Here is a 17,430-nt window from a genome sequence, read left to right as displayed (position 1 = left end):
TTTAATCTTTTGTTTGTTTCAGTCTGACATTAATTTAGTGAGCGAGTGTTTGTTACTTGGGTTTGGTACATGGGACTATTCTCGACATGGGGATGTCTGAATGTGATGGTGCAAAGCCATGTCCCCACGAACACTGGTCTTGCTGTTCTACGCTGCAGATAGACAATACAAGGCACAAATTAGTATGAAGAAGGCCAGATTTGACTGAAATAGGATACAGCCCAGGCACAGCACTTGGCCGAGAAGAGAGGGTCATACTCCCTATGTTGTATCTCATGCCTACAAGATTGTGTCTACTGGAACCCCTTAAAGCCGGTCCATATTTGACCATAGTAGAGCAACCTGAAAGGGTCTTCTGGACCCAGATCTGGAGCTCATTCCCAGTGTCCCCTCCTAGAACCCTGGCCATCATGAAATACATTAGTCATGATATGCTATGGACCTGTAAACTAAAGCAAATGACTGCCTCATAAGAAGCTTAGTACATACTCATTTGAGTACTGCTATATTGTCAGCAGAGGCATGGGACATAGACTGGACAGACAAGGGAGTTCTAAGGCAGAGCCTGACCGACTCTTGGGGGTAGCACTCATGCCTCAGTCAATGCCAGGAGAGTTCATTGCAGACTGGCATCACCCCTTCCTCTGACTCTCTACCTGCCTTCCTGTTGAAGGTCGAGCACGGCCACGGCCATGAGGATGTTTACAGTTTTAGTAATTACTATTTCTACGCTTCCGCTTTGACCATGTACAGATTTTTATGTGGGCAGTACACATTGCCTTAAAGACATGAGCCCTTCATGTTCTGGTTTTAAAGGGGGAGGGGGCATGCCCTTATTCATCAGGTAACCAGATCTTTTTGACTGAACAACATGGGGCTAATGCCATACTTAGTCATTTTTGGGGCTTAGTTCCTGTACTGTGGTTCAAACGTGTGAAATGAGGCAGCAATAAGATCTCTGAAACGAGCACTGAAGCTGCAGAGCTTCCTTATCTGGAAGTGTGAATAGGAACATTCCCAGTAATCTTAAAAGTGCAACAGGCAATGAAGGCCTTCTTTATGCCTGATCCTGTATTTTAACATTTGGCACTTCACTATAAGAAACTGGAATGCTATTTGCGGTGGGAACAGTCACAACCATTGTCCGGATGAATCCTCATTGTCCTTAAATGAACCTGAGCTCAACCCCATGGTATCTATGACAGAGCAGACAGGCTTAACTTTTGGCTGTTTTCAAGTGGCTGGCCGCTGCACATTTAAAATGTAATGAGGACAAGTCTGAAGTTCTCCTGTATGGACAATTTCCTCCTGACTTTAGATCATCTCTATTGCCCTCTAATCTCCCATGCCCGCACTCTGTGGGCTCTCCTGCAAAAAATCTTGGGATCTGGTTCTCGGAGGACTTACGGTTCACCTATCAAATCAATAAACTGGTTGGCCAGTGTTTTGGCACTCTTAAGGTATTGAGAAGATTTCTCCCGCTGCTACCTCAGTCTGCCAAGGAAGCTGTTATTCGTGCCCTTATTCTTTCTAGGCTCGACTACGCCAACGCTCTGTATTTGGGTATCCCAAGATACCTAATTAACAAACTACAGACTATACAGAATGCCGCGGCTAGACTCCTGTTTAACATCTCAGGACGGTCTAGCGTCAAAAAACATCTCTGCGACTTACACTGGCTGCCAGTCCTCCAAAGAGTGCAATTCAAATCCCTGATTTTGGCCCATCGGGCTCTGCATCAGACTGGCCCTCTCTACATCCAAAAGTGGTTCGCCTTCTATACTCCTAACAGACTCCTGCGCTCTGCCACCTTGCGCCTAGTGACAGTATCACGCTTCCACAGGGCCCGTCTGGGTGGCCAATCTTTTTCAGTGAAAACAGCCATGGCCTGGAATGCTTTACCTCTGAAACTTCGCGTCATCCAAGACCTTAGGCTTTTTAAAAAGCAACTGAAAACTTTTCTTTTCTCTGGGGCACTCTAATGTCTTCTCCTCAAGGTTCCGTATGCAGCATTCGCGCCAGGACACTTTTTAAGTATTAGTGCGCGTTAGAAGTACTATATAACATAACATAGTATAGTTAAATAATATTCTCAATTAAATAATATTCTCAATTACTATAATATAGTGTGCAGTGTTTAATCAGTACCAAAACAGAAATAAAGTCAGAATGCAGATGATAAAAATCCCAAACGGAATTTGAAAAATTGGTAGTATTAATAAACAAAATGATAAAAATACAGTAGGGGGAACCAAATATATGATTTTCTTTTTTCTAAAAAAAGTTTTAAATAGCAATAGCACAAAGCACCAATGATGACCACTGATTGTGGTAGACCAACCAGGTTTGTCTTGTTCAAAGTTTTACCTTCCGAATAAATCTCTTAGGTCCCATTCCACCATAGAAAAGCTCTGCTAAAGCCCTCCGGGGACTTCAGGGGAGGCACTTAGGTTGCCAGGCAGAGGCCAGCAGCAGGATCCAGTTGCTACTGATCAACTGGGTACTTCCAAGAAATGGTCTCTTGCAAGCTGTTGTATCCCTGTATCTTGAACAGGAGGCCAGCCTTGCAATCTTTGGAGTCCACTTATTTGTCCTAAGTACAAGAGGGAGCAGGTTCAGTCGTTCAGCTCTCCTCTCCTCCGGTCACAGACGAAAGATCCAGTCGTCTTCTGATCTTCCACAGGTTGAGGAAGTGTTCTGTGGAGCTATATTTATGGCAGGTACTAGCTAGTGAGTGAGAATGGGTCCTGGACAAGCCCTAACTAATGGGGTAAAAGGTCCCGGGACTAACCCCACTCACATGGAGTATTTTAAACACAAACTACTGAACAGATTTACACCATATTACAAAAGCACTCTTTCAGGACCAGGATCTAGCCCCCGCTTGATGGATCACCTTGAAACTTTCCAGACAGCAGCTGAAGTAGCTGGCAAACTAGTTTTGAAAATTTAGTGAAGATTTGTCAGACTGCGCCAAAGTTATTAGCAAAACAAAAAGCGCTCTCCCTACAGGTCCTAACCATAACTACCTACTGGCGACTGCCAGTAGGTTATGCAGTAGCATCTCCTCACTCCTTTTACTAATTGGCTGAACCCCGGGTAATGGGGTCCCCTTTACTAACCAGCCAAGGATTGGGTCCCAGGAGCTGATATCGGCCCGGGGAGGGGGGCTGCGTGCCCACCGTCCAATTTACAATTGATGCTGGGCCATGGGGGATGGGGACCCTGGGGCTGAAATTGGCCTGAGGAAGGGGGGCTGCGTGCCCCCCTTCCCATTTACAATATGACCAGCCCCCGGGTGATGGTGCCCCCCCTCATAATTACAGCAGAGGGCTTGAGGGGGTGGAGAGGGCATGTATCCCCCTCCCCTTAAAAAAAAAACTGTGCCGTGCCCTGGTGGATGGGGTCCTTGGGCCCAAAATCATCCCAGGTAGGGGGAACACGTGCCCTCACTATCCCACAAAATGTGCCGGCCATGGGAATGGGGTCCCCAGGGTCGAAATCTACCCATGGAGGAGGGCTGCATGCCTCTATCGCGGGTTGGCCTTTGGGAGGTTGGACACAGGGCCTGACCCCAGGCCAAGCCTTGTGGCCAAATCCCTGCTCCACACGGCATGGGGTTGGCTTCATGCAGGGAGTTGCCCACAGGGCTTGCCGCACTCCTTTTTAATGATTATAAAGTTTGTTCAGAAAATCTGAGCAAACTGTATAATCAATAAAATCACCTTTCTGAAGAATACCTGCAGTAGCCAGTGTATCATTGCACCATCACCACTGCTTCACCACAAGCGTTCTAAGTAAGCTTATCAACCAACCAACAACACTTTGAATTACCTGCTCCAGTAAACCATCCTTCAGTCACTCCAGCCTGAGTTGCTCCACTGGGATTATCAATTCTCTCATGATCTGTGGCGAACGAATTAACACCACTTTGGGCTCAAGGATTTTAGTCACGTGTTTGTTTGGGTAATTGTTGTTTTATCTTTTCTTTTTTTAATGAGATTTAATTGTTACAGACTCTCCTTCGCAGTGAATGCTGCTTTGAGCTTGTATCAAACATAACTTTAATTAAATGACACATCTAGCCCACAGAACAGGAGACTTAACAGCAGCACTGATTTATTAAATGCAATTTAAGTTCTCTTTCTTTCCTTTAGATGGCAGATGCCAGTTTGTTCTCTTTTGACATGCTTTGCTGTGAATTTCATGCTACTTACTCTTAACGAAGGTAAGCTATTCATTCTTCTGGTAGATTGAGAGTAATTTTTTTCATTTCATAATGAATTGACGTTAGGGTGGAAGGGTTTTGCAAAGAATTGCCTATTTACATTGTCCACATATATATGGTTCTTCAGATGTAAATGAATAGTGATAAAGAGAAAACAAACAATAGATGGATAAATGGGACATTGGTAAACAATTTAACAGTGTGCGAAGTTCGTGTATTTACGCAGAATTTTGGGAACATTACACCTAATGACGCAAAATGCAAATCCTTCATTAGTGCTACATTTTAGTGTGAAATGCATTTGTTGATGTGAGAATGCATTTTGCTTTTAAAAAAACTCTGCCAAAAAGTGTTGCCACGAAATACAGAGCAATAATTTTGCAGCAAGCAACAACGTGATTATGTGGCACAATGGTGTTATTTGTTTCACGTAACAAGCAGACACAGTTATGTGAATTACACAGGATTCATTTACATTTTGTCCGGCCTAGTTAGCACGCGGAAGATTGGTTTATTAGGGATGAGAAAAGAAATAATATCCCAGCAATCCTACTTCTGTGCCCCACTTTCAATAAAGACCTAAAGACCTTAAGATAAGAGCGTATGAACCATACTTCAGCAGCAACCTATTCTGTTCTCCAGTGTGCTCCAAAGTGACCAGATGGCAACTTACTGCATAATGAAAGGCATTAAAACGATGCATAATTGATGTTGCACAGTCTTAATTCACTCGTGAATAGTGTACAGGTCTGAATCAATATGTACAATGGTGCAGATGGAGCAGGGGCAATTTTGCAGCACGAAACCTCTTCTTTTTTGTTTAAGTTTATTGAAGAAAAAAGAAAGTGAATAACAAAGGAAAATTTCATATATAGAAAGAGATATAACATAATAAGATATATAATTTTCATCAATAACAATTTATATACGGGGAAAAAGAAGAGGTGAACAGGTAGGGGGGATCAAGGGGGAAGCAAAAAAAAGATAAATATTACATCATCAAAAAATGGACATAATACCTGAGCTCTATATTAATAAGCATAGAAAAAATAGGATTAACAAATGTATAGATTAACTACAATCGAAACAATATAACAAAAGGAGTAAACATGAGTATAAATGTGAAAGAAGCAAAAAACACAATTACATGAAGGGGGTTTCCGAACTTCATCGGAAATGTTAACTGGCGTAATGTTGGTGGATGCAACACAGGTTAGGTAGGAGGATAGCGGGCGCCATAGAAGGTCTCTTGTGATGGAAAGAGATACAGGAGTGACAAAATTGGTGTCCAGTCTATGATGAAAGCAAACAGCATTCCACCATGCGTTAAAAGTGACTTTTTCTGCTTGCTTCCAATTAGAAGTAATCAAATGAAAAGCTTTTGCTAATAATAAATCAACTCATTTGGAGGTGGGAGGTGAAGTAGGCCAGGCTGATGATAAAGAACCTAAGAAAATGTTGGAATGTGAGAAAGAGATTTGGGTTTGAAAGATTTTATTAATTTGAGACCAGACCAAGCCACAGAAGCGAGAAATGGGAGGGCATTCAAAAAGCATGTGCTTTAGGTCAGCTTCTACACAAGGACAAGACCAGCATGCAGGAGATGAATCGGGAGAAATAGATGTCAACTTTGCAGGAGTAAATAAAATACGTTTATAAATAAAATATAGGGTTTGAGAAGTATTAGCAGCTCTGGATGTCTTGTGAATTTTTAGCCATAGCTTATCCCAAAGGGAGATAGGCCAACATTCGGCTAAGTCCTTTTCCCAAGCAAATTCAGCTTTCCCCTCGTCTCTAGTCGAAATGAGAAATAGACATTTATATAAAGAAGAAGCCTGTGTGGAGGATGAAAGTAAAGGAAAAATAGTGGAGCATTTGGATGGAGGAGAGGAAACAGCCGGTAGGGATTGCAGATATTGGGATAGAGAAGAACAAAGTAAGGCATATTTAGCCTTACAAGAGGATGGTAGTGCAAATTTTGATTGTAAATCCAAAAAGGATATGGGGATGTTATTAATTAAGAGTTGGGATATCCAAAGCAATCCCCCGAGTCTCCATGTTTTCCAATAAATTGTGTGATTATTAATACGTAACAAATTATTATACCAAATGGGTTGTTGATCTAACGAAGAAGAGGAAGGATAAGAAGGACGGAAGGAGAGGTGGAAGGATTTTACGCGTATGGAAAATGACTGGTGAGCGAAAAAGAGAGATATTATTAGTAAAGGCAAGTGATTCTTTGAATTCAAAAGGGGATAAAAAATATTTTTCTATAGTCAACCAAATGGGGAGATGAATATGTTGATCCTCAAAAAGCCAGCGAGGAGATTGTTTTAAAGAAAAGGCGTAGTGGTATGATTTAAAGTCAGGAAATTTAAGGCCTCCCGATGATTTATCTGCTTTTAGAGCAGACAAAGCAATCCGAGAAGGTTTATTCTTCCACAGGAATTTGGTTAAAAGAGAATCCATTTTCTTAAAATAAAAGGCAGGGATGTGAACTGGAATCATAGAAAGAAGATAAAGAATCAAAGGAGAAAGCATCATCTTGATAGAATCTAAACGGCCCCACCAAGAGAGGAAAAGCGGGTGCCAGCGATCAATAGAATCTGATATAGTCTTTATAATGCTGTCAAAATTAATCTTTAACATGTCTGAGATGGTGGAGGAGAACCATAAGCCCAAATATTTAATCTTTGAGGTATGACACCCAGCTGCTTTTCACCTGGGATATGGCCTCTAGCTCAGCTCTGGATGCTCAACAGTGTCTTCGTTCCATCTTCGCTTGGCTGGCAGGGGCTCCGCTCAAGTGCAACGACCAAAAATCGGAAATTCTGCTCTTCGGCACCTTTCCCTCCGATTTCCGTCTTCAGCTTTGGTCTCAGGAGCTTCTTCTCCCCTCGTCCGAGGGTCGGCCCACCAAGAACTTGGGCGTCTGGTTTGAGGAGAATCTGCTGTTTTCCACCCAGGTTAAGAAAACTGCTGGCTGCTGCTTTGGACTTATTAAAACTCTGAGAAAGTTCTTTCCTCTCCTTCCGCAGGCAGCCAGAGTCACAGTCACCTGCGCGCTGATTCTTTCCCGTTTGGATTACGCCAACTCTCTCTATATTGGCTCTCCGGGATACCTCATCAAGAAATTGCAGGTAGTCCAGAACACTGCAGCCAGGCTACTACTGGGTCTCTCTTCTAGACTGAGTGTTACCTCCCACCTGATTGCCCTTCATTGGCTACCAGTAGCGGCTAGGATCAAATATAAATCTTTGTTTCTGGCACATCGCGCCCTTCATGGTCCGGGACCCCTCTACCTCCAGCAACGCTTCTCTTTCTATGCCCCCGCTCGGGCCTTGCGCTCGGCTTCTATGGGCCTGGCCCTAGTTCCTAGATTTAGACTTCAGAGGATTGGAGGTTGTTCTCTGGTGGTAAAGGCCAGCAGGGCCTGGAATGCCCTCCCCCCTGATCTTCGTCTCACGCAGGAGCTCGCTGCTTTCAAAAGGAAGCTGAAAACATTTCTCTTTGTCTGATCTACTCTGTCTGCCTCAGGTTTCGCGCCGGGATACTCGTGAGTAGCCGAGCGCGTTATAAGAGTAACATAACATAACATAACATGCCAGGAAAAGCCTGTTTGTATAAAATCTTGTTTGAGACAGAGAACATATAGAGGCAAGACTTCACATTTATCTGAGTTGAGACGATACCCAGATAATCGAGAGAAAATATCAACTTGAGATAAAAAGGAAGGGATGGAGGTAGTTGGATTGGAACAATACAAAAGGATATCATCCGCATAGACGGACAATTTGACATGAGAGGAATCCAGTTGGAAGCCAGTAATCCTTTCATCCAATCTAATTTTAGTTAAAAAGGGTTCTAAGGCTATGATAAACAAAAGAGGAGAGCGGGGGCAACCTTGACGCACTCCTCTAGAGAGTGATAAATACTCTGAGGCTTTGCCGTTCACAATATAGAGGCTTTAGGGCTAGAGTATAATATAGAAATAAGAGATATTGGCCTCTTGAAATGTCCCAGATGAAGAACCATTAGAGATAAAGTCGTTGTAGAGTGATAGGAGATTTGCAAAATGAGCGTAAAACTCAATCGTAAATCCGTCTGGACCAGGGGCCTTCCCTCTTTTTAATAGTGTTATAGTGTGTGTAATTTCAGATGTAGTGATATAAGTTTCTAAGGAGGAAAAATCTGTGTCACTGGGTGAAAGAGGCTCAATAGATTGAAAGTAAGTAGAGAGGTCCATCGAGTTTGGTTGCTGTTCAGGGTATATACATTTTTATAAAACAAAACAAATTCATGTAATATATCATCGTCTTTAAAGCAAGATACTCCAGTGTCAGTCTGTATAGATTCTATTTTGGTCCGTTCGCGTCTAATTTTTAAGTAGTTCGCTAACAATTTCCCCATCTTATTTTGGCCTCCATAGTATCGAGCACTGCATTTTAAAAGATAAGAAGAAGCGGCTTTCGTAGATATTTTGTTAAATTCAAATTTTGCGTCAATGAGATTCTTTAATGCGGATTCAGAATTCGAATGGTAATAAGTATATTCAAGTTGTTTGATTTTAGCAAGTAATTGGGAGTTTTTTTCTTGGAAAGCTTTTTTCTTTTTTGAGACAAAGTTTATAATAAAGCCTCTGGCGGTAGCTTTAAAAGCATCCCAAATAACTACATGGAAAGAGTCCGGGGTAGAATTAAAGGAAAAGAATTCAGAAGCAAAAGAGGTGAATTGACTTGTGAAATTCGGATCTGATAACAACACATTGTTAAAACGCCATCTGCCTGCATGAGGTGTAAAAGGGAGTAACTCAAAATCAACTAAGACTGGAGCGTGGTCTGATACCAAAATAGAGCCAATTTCAGAATGGGAAATCTGTTGAGATAAGGGTTTACTGAAAAAGAGATTGTGAATGATGAGGAGGGGAATAAAAACTGTACTCTCGGATAGTGGGATTGCAGAGCCTCCAGATATCAACTAAAGATTTACGGCGTATGGAGGATGTAAATTGAGAGTGCATCTTTGTGTTAGAAAATTTAATAGGAGATCGACTATCCAAAATAGGGTCAAAAACCTGATTACAATCCCCACCAAAAATAATATACTCATCATCGAATAAAAGGAGTTTATCTGATATCTGTGTCCAAAAAGTATTGTCTACATTAATTGGTGCGTATACATTAAACAGAAGAAGAGGTATTTTATTTATAAGAATTTTGACAATTGCCCAACGACCCTCCAAATCAGTTTCTTGATGGGTAACTGTAACCTGGTATTTCCTATGACATAAGGTAGAAACTCCGTTTTTTTTTTACCTAAAGCAGGGGAAGAAAAGACATTACCCACCCAACTTCGTTTCAACTTCGAAGCTTCTGTGTCTGATAAATGCTTTTCTTGAATTAATGCAATTGCAGTATTTAATCTAGCTAAATGTGTCAGTACTCGCTGTCTTTTAATGGGGTTATTTATTCCTTTAACATTCCAAGTTACAACTCTAAAAAGAAACCATCAAATATAACATGAACAGTTATTATGCAAACAGTATAAGCAATAAAAATGTTACCACATAAGAGAAAAAAGTTAGAGAACCAAAGAGTGCGAAAGAGACTCAGGAATAAAGAAAGGAAGAAGATAAGTATAAGAAGAGTATTGAAAAGTATAAAGAAATAGATGGAGAAAAAGATAGAGAAAAAGAGAAAGGGGAAAAATAGGGAAGGAAATGACTGAGGGAGAAGGAAACCCAAAACAAAAATACAATACAAATCTAACCGTTGACAGTAAAAAAAGATGTTAAAAAGACACACCACAAAAAAACAATGAGACTGGGGATGGTGGAACCACATGAGGAAGGTAGCACAGCGGACTGAAGACTACATGAGAACGCGGCAAAGGGATAAAGACCTCCAGGTGAACATGAAGATTACAGAGATCAAGGGATCACAAAACCGCATCTAAAAGAATTAAAAAAGAAATTAGAATATTAACAACAAAAGTCACAACGGAATAGTATACAAACTACAGCAGGGAGGAAAAGAACAAACACCATGACATAATATCACTTGGAAATGCAGAAAAATTAATTATGCTCGGGGGATGTCCATAGAATCATTTCTGCAAGAATCTAGAAATTGTTGAAGTATCGCTGGATCCTCATAGTTCGTCGTCCTGTTATTATAAGTCAGTTTAAAGAGGCAAGGGTGGAATAGGCCATAACGAGCATTCAAAGATCGAAGAGCTGGTCTCATCTCCAGAAATTTCTTCTGACGATCTGCAGTAAGTTTGGCATAATCCTGTGCAAAGAAGAGATTAGAACCATTCCAAGTAACCTTCCCTTTCTGCTTGGCAGCTTGAAGAAATTTAAGTAGGTCAGTTTATTCCAAAAAGTACAAGATAACAGCTCTAGGTTTGGTTGCAGAAGAGGAGAAGGCAGAGGAACGAGAATTTGGACCTAACCGGTGCGCTCGTTGAATGTTCAAAGCTGGAGAATCTAGGAGACCAAGAAGCTTAGGCAAAAATGATTGAAAAAAGGATATGGGATTCGATCCCTCAAGGCCTTTCAACTTGTTGTTTAAGACCTTGAATTTCTCTGCGCATACATGGAACTTGGTCTGTGATTACTTGAACTGAAGCTCATTTCTTTTCAAGATTCTCTACTTTTTGTTCAGTATGTGACCAGTTATCTTCAAGGTTTTGAAGACGGGAATTCGTTTCTGCCATGTAGGGTTTAAGCGAACGGATTTCTTCAAGTAGGAGCTCCATAGAGATAGAAGAGGAGGTATTAGCAGGAGATGGAGGATTCGCTTTAACTCTTTTCCCTGTGGTAGAAGCAGTAGAAGAGGTTAATTTAGAAGAGGAAATTTTTTATTTTGGGCGAGAGGTATGAGGAGAGGCATTTTTTGTGTTGGGAACGTCATTAGCTGCATCTTCCATATTGTCTTGCAAGACACTGAATGGATTGATGTCCTCCAAAGACACCTTGGTCGCGTTCGTTTGCGACATATTTTTGTTGTAACGTGGCATTGCCATTGAGAAATAGCAGATATTAGTTGTTAAACGTATATAGAAAAAAAAACTGTATTAAAAGTCCTATATATAGTAGCCAAAAACCAGCATATTACTGAAATTAATCCAATATTAACAGCATGAAGACAGAATATTGAGGAGAAAAAACAGTATTCTGAACTGTAATGTAAGGGTAACAATATAGAACAAATTGGCATTCGTTCCTCAGTTATGGTAAAATCCTCTTCCTTCAGTTACCACAGAATGCACAAGTCAAGATTCAGCGTGTTATGGCATGAAGCAAAAAATAGGTGGCTAAGAAATTGTGCAGAAGGTGCATCAAAATGGCGATTATTCCTCGTTTATGAGCTGCAAAACAGCAAAAAAGATACTGCGGAATAAAAAACCTTTTACCCTGTGTATTGGTAATGACGACATTCCCAACTTGAGGTGTTTTCCTGAGGTAAAGCCCGTTTTTACAGGGCAATGTGAGGCAAAATATGCGCAGGAGACACAGGGGATTACTGAAACATCCAAATGACGGCCGCCCCCAGGTACAGTTCGCCAATGGTGAGAATGTGAAATATAGGCGGCAAAAGGCGCAATACTCACATGAAAGTGGCAGTTATTCCTCAGCTGAGCATTGCAAAGCAGCAAAGGGCTCTGAAAAGATGAAAAACCTCTTACCCCATTTATTTGTAATGAGGACATTGCAGTCTTGAGGCGATGTCAATCTTGAGGCGTTATCCTGATAAAAGGCCTGTTGTGCACAAGGGGATGTGAGGTGAAGCAAGCGCAGGGAGCGTGCAGGATTACTGAATCCACAAAATGGCGGCCGCTCGTCAGGCGCGATCTGCCGATGGTGAAAGAGCGAAATACGGCATGTTCCTCTCGCTCCGCTTGTCCAGGAAACGCTCCTGTGAGGCTGCAAACACTCCGCTGCTGAGTGGTGTGGTTTCTAGAACCGGGTGGCCGTTTGCAGCACCTGGAAGGCTCCCATCGTGACTACGTTCCGACGGAGCTCCCCAGAACCGCGGCCATTTCCTCTGGCGCCGTAGCCACGCCGAAACCTCTTCTAAATATCCTATATTTTCCCTACAAATGTAAAGAATCTAAAATGTCAGTCCCATACGGAGTGATTGTGGGCTTCTGTTCAATAGGAAGTCGTTCTTTTATTTTTTTAATTTTTATAACTTCTTTTTTAATAGGAAGTCATTATTAAACCACCCAGGTTGGATACTAAGATCACTTCTGGACCCAACCACTAGAAACCTGGAATAATGCACAGCATGTGAATATAGTAGAGCTTTAAGCTGCAAACCAGTGTTACTAGTAATTAACGTATCATATATGTTAACATTGACTTGTCCTGCTGAATTTTTGGGTGAACGGGAAATTACATTGAGGAATTATAGACAAACTGTGCTGCTTATCCAGCAAATCTCCACCCAAAGGGCGTATAATTGGTAGTTTCAATAAATGAGTTTACTGTAAGGAAATGCCTTTTTTTTGCATGATCAACCACAACGTTTTGGACTGATGCTGCTGGTTTTCGACTTGGAGTGCACTGAGGCCTGCTAACCAGTGACATATGAAAAGGCATGTCCAACCTTTTAATATGCAACGCCCTGCATAAGGAAACGATAGGCCTACCTTAGGGTGACATATATATTAAAAAGGAAGATCTGGACATTGTCATTAGTTTATATGGCAAAGTCAAGTTAATAGTTTAAAGCTGCTCTACCAGTCTTCAGTGGCAGGCTGGGACGCATGTTTTGGTCTGTCACACTCAGGGTGGCACAATAAGTGCATGCATGAGAAAGCGCACCGTATTGACCCAATTTAACAGTAATGATTCTAATCTTAAGGTTGAGGATCCTCTACCAGTGTTGTGGTTGGATCATTCTTTGATCTCAATGGTCCTGTGCATCTCTTTGCCTATCCCTCTCCTGTTGTGTGTAGATTTAGATTCCGTATATAGGTTTCCCGATTTATGCCCTTGTATAGGTACAATTCATATTACCCTTATTTAGGCATAGAAAATCCATCCCTTGTTTAGGCATTGTCCATGCTAACCAAATACAGGCATGGTCTCCTACATTCGTCAATCCACGTCAGAACGAGTTCTTGGAAACCAGACTCTTAAGCCTTTAGGAATTTCCCTTGCTTGGATATTGATTTCTCCAAGAACTCATTTAGTATGCATGAACATCTATTCCTTAGGGGTTCATTCATGACGTGCCGATGCCCGACTTTTACATCAATACAGGCATTCCTAAACACCTTCAAGGCCGTGGTTCCCAAACTGTGCGCCGCGGCACCCCGGTGCGCCATAATTAGTTGCCAGGGGCGCCGCGGCACGATGTGGGAAATTGCAGCCGGCAGCGCTAGAAATGCCACCTGCATTATCATGGAAAATCCGCCGCAAGGCAGAGTGAGACAGGCGTACCAGGGCAATAGACAAGACAATCCCAGCACACAAGAAACCAGGCCCGGCATAGAGACAGACGCAGGTGGAGTTACACATGACACAGGGATACAGGCATGCACAAAGACTGACAGGCACGTGGAGCTACGCATGGCACAGGGATACAGGCACGGCACAGCGGGAGTGGAGGTTCTGATTGGCCTCTTCGGTCTGCCACTCGCTCATCATTAAACGCAGCAGCACCTGTGCAGGTAAGAGCGGTGGGGGTGGGGGGGTTCGACAGACAAGGACGAGTGGAAATTAATAATTTAAACAGGGTCTTGAGCTGTTTTGTGCCGACGTAATTGTGTTACTCTCATATTCAGCTCAGGCATGGAGGAAAGGGGCAGTCTTAGGGCACGAAGGGACAAGGCATGGACAGACTAGGTAGTCTGAGAGCACGAAGGAGGCTGGGATGGACAGAAGGGGAAGTCTGAAATCACGGTGGGAGCAGGCATTGCTAGATGGGTAAATCAGGGGGCACAAATGGAGCAGTCATGGACACAAGGAGCAGACTGAGTGCGCGAAGGGAGCAGGCATGCACAGAAGGGGCAGTCAGGGGGTTTGGGGGCAGGCACGGACAGAAGGGTAGTTTGAGTGCGTGAATGGAGCAGGCATGGAGAGAAGGGTAGTCTGAGGACACAAAGGGAGCAGCATGGATAGAAGACACAGTCAGAGGACACGAAGGGAGCAGGCATGGGAAGAAGTGACAGTCTCAAGACACGAAGGGGGACAGACATGGGTAGAGGGGGCAGGAGAGGTCACGAAGGGAGCAAGCATGGGCAGAACGGGCACTCCTAGCGCAGGGCCAGCCACAAGGCATACAACAAGAGACGGGGGAGACATCTGCGGGCAGGGGGAGAGGGATGGCAGGGTTCTGGCAGGCAGGGGGAGAGGGTTGACAGGGGTGTATTAAATGAATTTCGGCATGCGTGTTTGCCTGTTGGGTGCATTTTTCCTCCAGTATGCAATGATAACACCGAGTGGCTCCGTCTTAACTTGGTGGAATTTAACTACAGATTAACCGAGAGTTCTACTGGGTTTGGTCTAGAATAGATTAGAAAAATGACGATGGCCCTGTCTGTAAACGCACATTTGAAGATGTTTTTTAAACGAAATACACTTTTAAAAAAAATAGGGAATATGCATTTACAATAAAATTTAAAAATGTGTATTTTGTTTAAAAAACATCTTCAAATGTGCGTTTACAGACAGGGCCATCGTCATTTTTCTAATCTATTCTAGACCGAACCCAGTAGAACTCTCAGATGGTCTCTGAAAGGGGAATACATTCAAATATTACTGAAACATCAGTATGGTCACTGGCTTCAATACAGCCTCCCACGCCTGAGTTCACATCGCATTTACATTCTCGATGAGAGAAAACGTATCAGCACATAAAACAAAAGTGTGTTTTTCCCCTTTTACAACTGTTATCTTTTTATTTTGTTACAAATATGATTAAATAAATGCCTTCATTGCATGCCAATTAATTTAAGGAAGACAACAGGAAGTACTCCTGCGGTTGGGCTTACATCCCCACCCACCCGCCCAACGGTAAAAAAAATGGGGGGGAGCCACGGTCGACTGCCAAATAGGTCAAGGGAGCCACGGGTCAAAAAAGTTTGGGAACCACTGCCTTCAAGGTATAAATATACCTGCACTTGCCCAGGCAAACCACGGTTCCGGTAGGGTCCAGTTCGACTGCCTACTTGTTGTTCGCCACGGCAAGTTCGGAAGGAGATCGAGTTCCAGCCTGATGCACTGACCAGACGCTGTCATCCTCCTCGCAGAGAATCCAGCTCCAGTGTTTCTGACTCTCCTTGCGGGGTGTTAGATATCGAGTCCCGGAAAGAGATTCCAACCTCGCATATTCTAAGGTATGGAGCAGACTTGAACTTAGAGAAACTTTTGGCAACTCTTGGCAAAACTAAACTATAGCTAGCTATACTTTAAAAAACAGCACCTAAGGGGCGTGGCCAAGATGGCGGGGTGAGCGGACGCTTCCTCCCGTAGCTCCTCCGGCCCGGCCAAGCTAAAGCCTTTTTGTTATGCTTTTCTCCCCCCGCTGAGGCTCAGCGCGGGAGAGGAGCGTGGCGGAACATCAGGGGCACACATCGGTGCTGTTGTGGTCCGGATCGCCCCGGGGGAACCCCCCCAAAAGTTCGTCTGAGATCAGGGGACGACGGCGGTGAGCCCGAGGGGCGGAGCGTATTGGAGAGCTGTCCGGGCGCCTCGGTTGGGCCTGGTGCTGAAAGCTGCGGTCTGGAGGGGATCTGGCCCGCCGCTCGACGGTGACTGAAGGAGCCTGGCGGGAAGGGGCCCGACGGTGTGGAGGGCTTGGGACGGGTGCCCCGGCACTCGGACTGGTGACGGCGACACCTGGCACTGCGGAGGCCCTGACCCCTAGCCGAGGTACGGCGGACTCCTTGTTGGGGTCGGATCATCTGGCCCCCTGTGCATGACTAACGGGGGCCGGTGGTGGAACTTATTTCACGGCGGGGCACCTCGGAGGCCCCGGGGGTGTCGCCGGGCCTAGTCGGTGTGGCTTGCTCCGCCCGGCCGCCATTTTGTCCCCGAAGGAGCAGTGGTGGCGACCTCCGCTGAGCCCTGGATGCTGGCTGCACACGACCTCCCGATATTGCTGTCTTGACTACCGGAGGGATGAGCTGTTGGGACCCCCTCGCTGCGGCCCCCTTGGTTGTCTCACGCTAGCTCTTGCGGCTGACGGTGACCGGGCTCGGCCGCCATTTTGTCACCTGTGACGCAGCGACCTCACTTGTGGGGGATCCCCCGGCCCGAGTGCTTGCCGGCGGCTGAGCATCTCTGGGGCGCCTGGATCGGGGCCCGACTGCGGAGCTGGCGATGGCTGGGAAAGGAGGCCCGAAGAAAGGGGACCGTACTCTGCCGGACATGCTTGGCAGGGCCCAGCACTTGCGGGACAGGACACAGCCCTCGCCGGGGCCCTCCCGGGCTCCGGCGGATGTGACTGGAGGGGAGCCACCCGTCACGAGGGCCTTCATGGAGGAACTGTTTAGCTCCCTCAGGGAGGACTTCCAGACACTGAAGCGGGAGGTGGCCAGCGAGGTCCGAGAAGTGCGCAGAGAGGTGGAGGGCCTAGGTGAGCGTGTGGAGGCGGTGGAGACGGAGGGCCAACAGCGAGCGGAGGAGATAGTCCACCTCCAGCAGGACGTTCTTCGCCTCCGGGAACAGTGTGTGGAGCTCCAGGCCCACTCTGAGGACCTCGAGAACAGATCTCGGAGGAACAACATCCGAGTGCGTGGCGTGCCGACTGCGGATGAGGGGTCCGATCTGGGGGGCTATCTGCGGGCCCTGTTCCGAGAAATCCTGGGGGAGGCCGCGGACTTTCCCATCAGCATCGACAGGGCGCATAGGGTTGGCCGCCAGCGCCAGCCATCGGCACCCCCACCGGACATTCTGGCTTTCCTGCCCGACTTTCCACTAAAGGAGCGTATCATGGCTGAAGCCCGCAGGAAACAGCCCCTGACCTTTCGGGATCGGCCGGTGGCGCTGTACCAGGACCTCTCTGCCATAACTCTACAGAAACGCAGGTCCTTTAGGATTGCCACTGACTTTTTGCGCGAGCATGAGACGCCGTACTCTTGGGGTCACCCCTTCCGCTTGATTTTTCGGTGGAACGGGGTATTGCATCAGCTACGCTCCTTGCAAGACATTTGTGGTGTCCTGGGGCTCACGGCAGCGGAGGAAGAGG

The 17,430-nt window shown here is 45.0% G+C and overlaps 1 protein-coding gene across 5 annotated transcripts in view; it reads left to right on the top strand.

Moving 5' to 3' along the window:
* ZFYVE27 (zinc finger FYVE-type containing 27) overlaps positions 1 to 17,430 on the top strand; it is a 291,267-nt gene that overhangs the window by 34,458 nt on the left and 239,379 nt on the right. For all 5 annotated transcript variants that reach the window (XM_085606361.1, XM_085606351.1, XM_085606358.1 and 2 more), the window contains exon 3: positions 4,158 to 4,228. In XM_085606361.1, coding sequence (XP_085462487.1) covers positions 4,158 to 4,228 — 71 coding nt within the window. The remainder of the gene's footprint in view (positions 1 to 4,157; positions 4,229 to 17,430) is intronic.

This window comes from Triturus cristatus, chromosome 1_2 (assembly GCF_964204655.1).
Source record: "Triturus cristatus chromosome 1_2, aTriCri1.1, whole genome shotgun sequence".
Taxonomy (NCBI): Eukaryota; Metazoa; Chordata; class Amphibia; order Caudata; family Salamandridae; genus Triturus; species Triturus cristatus.
The sequence above is the reverse complement of the archived record's forward strand: the minus strand, read 5'-3'. Positions and strand labels throughout refer to the sequence as shown.